General features: G+C 37.4%; 1 protein-coding gene across 1 annotated transcript; it reads right to left on the bottom strand.

The window, feature by feature from the left end:
- Nucleotides 1-436: 436 nt before the first annotated feature.
- On the bottom strand, nucleotides 437-1,402 carry LOC116889942 (olfactory receptor 6C6-like). The gene has a single exon (XM_032890749.1). The coding sequence runs from the start codon at nucleotides 1,394-1,396 to the stop codon at nucleotides 437-439; it is 960 nt and encodes a 319-aa protein (XP_032746640.1). The 5' UTR covers nucleotides 1,397-1,402.
- Nucleotides 1,403-2,036: the final 634 nt, after the last annotated feature.

Below are 2,036 nucleotides of genomic sequence, written 5' to 3'. Positions count from 1 at the left end.
TGGGGATTTGAGCCTTGACAGGACTAAGGGTCTCTCCTTCCCTTGATGCCTGGCAAGGTGTCCTCTGCTACATGTGTGACTGGAGCCATTAGTCCATCCCTGGGTACACTTGAGATGGTGGATAATTAGCTTTGCTCTGCCCTTCATTGTTCAAAGTAGCCCAATGAATATTTCAAATCTAGCAAGTTTCAGTTGAATGAAACATAAAAAGCTATATGAAGGTAATTTATCCATATACATGGAGCTTAAGATTCTGGTTTTGAGAAGGTAGTCACATTCTATAGTTAAGGATATGTACCAAAGTTATAGATGATGCAAGCAAATAGAGGAAAAAAACTTAATTTGACTTAAATCCTCAATGAGACAAATGGGTCACATCACAACCAATGCAATTGAGAATTGCTGTCCATTTTCCCATTGGTGTTCCAACAGCATGTTATTTATGTCTAAACCTTGTCTCACTGTTTTGTAGAAAACAAAATCTGTGAAATACGTGTTTGAAAGCATCCTTTACCTGCTGGTTCCTTAGGGTGTAAATGAAAGGGTTTAGCAAGGGGGCCACAGAAGTGTTGAGCACAGCTACACCTTTATTTAAAGTCACCCTCTCCTTGGCTGATGTTTTCATGTACATAAAGATACAACTCCCATAAGTAATGGAGACAACAACCATGTGTGAGGAGCAGGTAGAAAAGGCTTTTTTCCTCTGTTGAGCTGAAGGGAACTTTAGGATGGTTTTGATAATGAGTGTGTAGGAGAGAATCACTAAGATCAAGGTGATGACGAGTGTCATGACAGCTAAAGCAAAATCCAATAATTCAATAAAATGGGTATCTGTGCAAGAGAGCTGCAGGAGAGGAGAAGTATCACACAGGAAGTGGTTTATTGTTTTTGAGGCACAGAAATCCAGTTTGCGTCCCAAGAGCAAAGCAGGGAAGACAACTAAGAACCCAATTACCCAGAAGCTGAGGACCAATAGGTGGCACACTTTGTTGTTCATGATGATGGGGTAATGCAGTGGTCTGCAGATGGCTACACAGCAATCATAAGACATGGCAGCAAGAAGATAAAACTCAGTGCTTCCTAGTAAGAAAAAGAAGAATAATTGTGCTGCACAAGCATTGTAGGAAATTTTTCTGTCTCCTGAGAGAATGCTTATTAGGAACCTGGGAATGCACACTGTAGTAAATGCAATTTCTAAAAAAGAAAAATTCCGGAGGAAGAAATACATTGGAGTCTTGAGGTGGGGATCCAGCAGGGAGAGGAAGATGATCACTAAGTTTCCCATCACACTTAAGACGTAATTGAAAAACAGAAACAAGAAAATCAGAATTTGTAGCTGAGGGTCATCTGTCAGACCAAGCAAAATGAACTCTATCTTCACTAATTGGTTCTTCATTTCTCTTTTGTTCTAACAAATTTATAGAAGATATTAAACCAAAATTACATCTAGAAAAGTAAATTTCTTCTTTCTTGGCCATAGAAAATTAGTGCTAACAACTTTAATCAATGCATGGATATTTTAAACAGTGAATTCCAATTCATCCCACAAACATTTGCTCAACCTCATTACTTGACTGATGAGTACTCGAATTCTTCTCATGTGCAGATGTGAGTCAACACCTGTTCCAATTAGTGAAGGCATGTTAGTCATTTGAAACCCTTTTCAGTTTTATGAGTGTTTATCTGCCTTTTTTTCAAATATTTTTCTAGGACTTATTCAATATTTAGCATTGTGTAATCTCATTAACATTTCAAGCTGTTTTGCACAAGTGATAAAATTATTTTATGAAATGCTTTGATGCACAGTGGCTTCCATAGATAACAGTTCTGTCCAACTGAACAGGATTTTACATACAACAGAAGAGAAATTTCCCCAGACATAATTTATGGAAAAGGAGGAATTTCCAAAATAGTGATCAGGTAAAGATCTATGATGAGGAAAATGATGTCCACACATTGTAAGTACCTTGAAAGTATTTGAAACAAAACAAGATACCTCAAATCTCAATTGTGTATCATGAATGCCAATTTCTATA

The sequence above is a fragment of the Rattus rattus genome, chromosome 1, assembly GCF_011064425.1.
Source record: "Rattus rattus isolate New Zealand chromosome 1, Rrattus_CSIRO_v1, whole genome shotgun sequence".
NCBI lineage: Eukaryota > Metazoa > Chordata > Mammalia > Rodentia > Muridae > Rattus > Rattus rattus.
The sequence above is the reverse complement of the archived record's forward strand: the minus strand, read 5'-3'. Positions and strand labels throughout refer to the sequence as shown.

Bases quoted from the DNA above. Each gene is read 5' to 3' on its own strand.
- LOC116889942 (XM_032890749.1), bottom strand. From the start codon at position 1,396: ATGAAGAACCAATTAGTGAAGATAGAGTTCATTTTGCTTGGTCTGACA.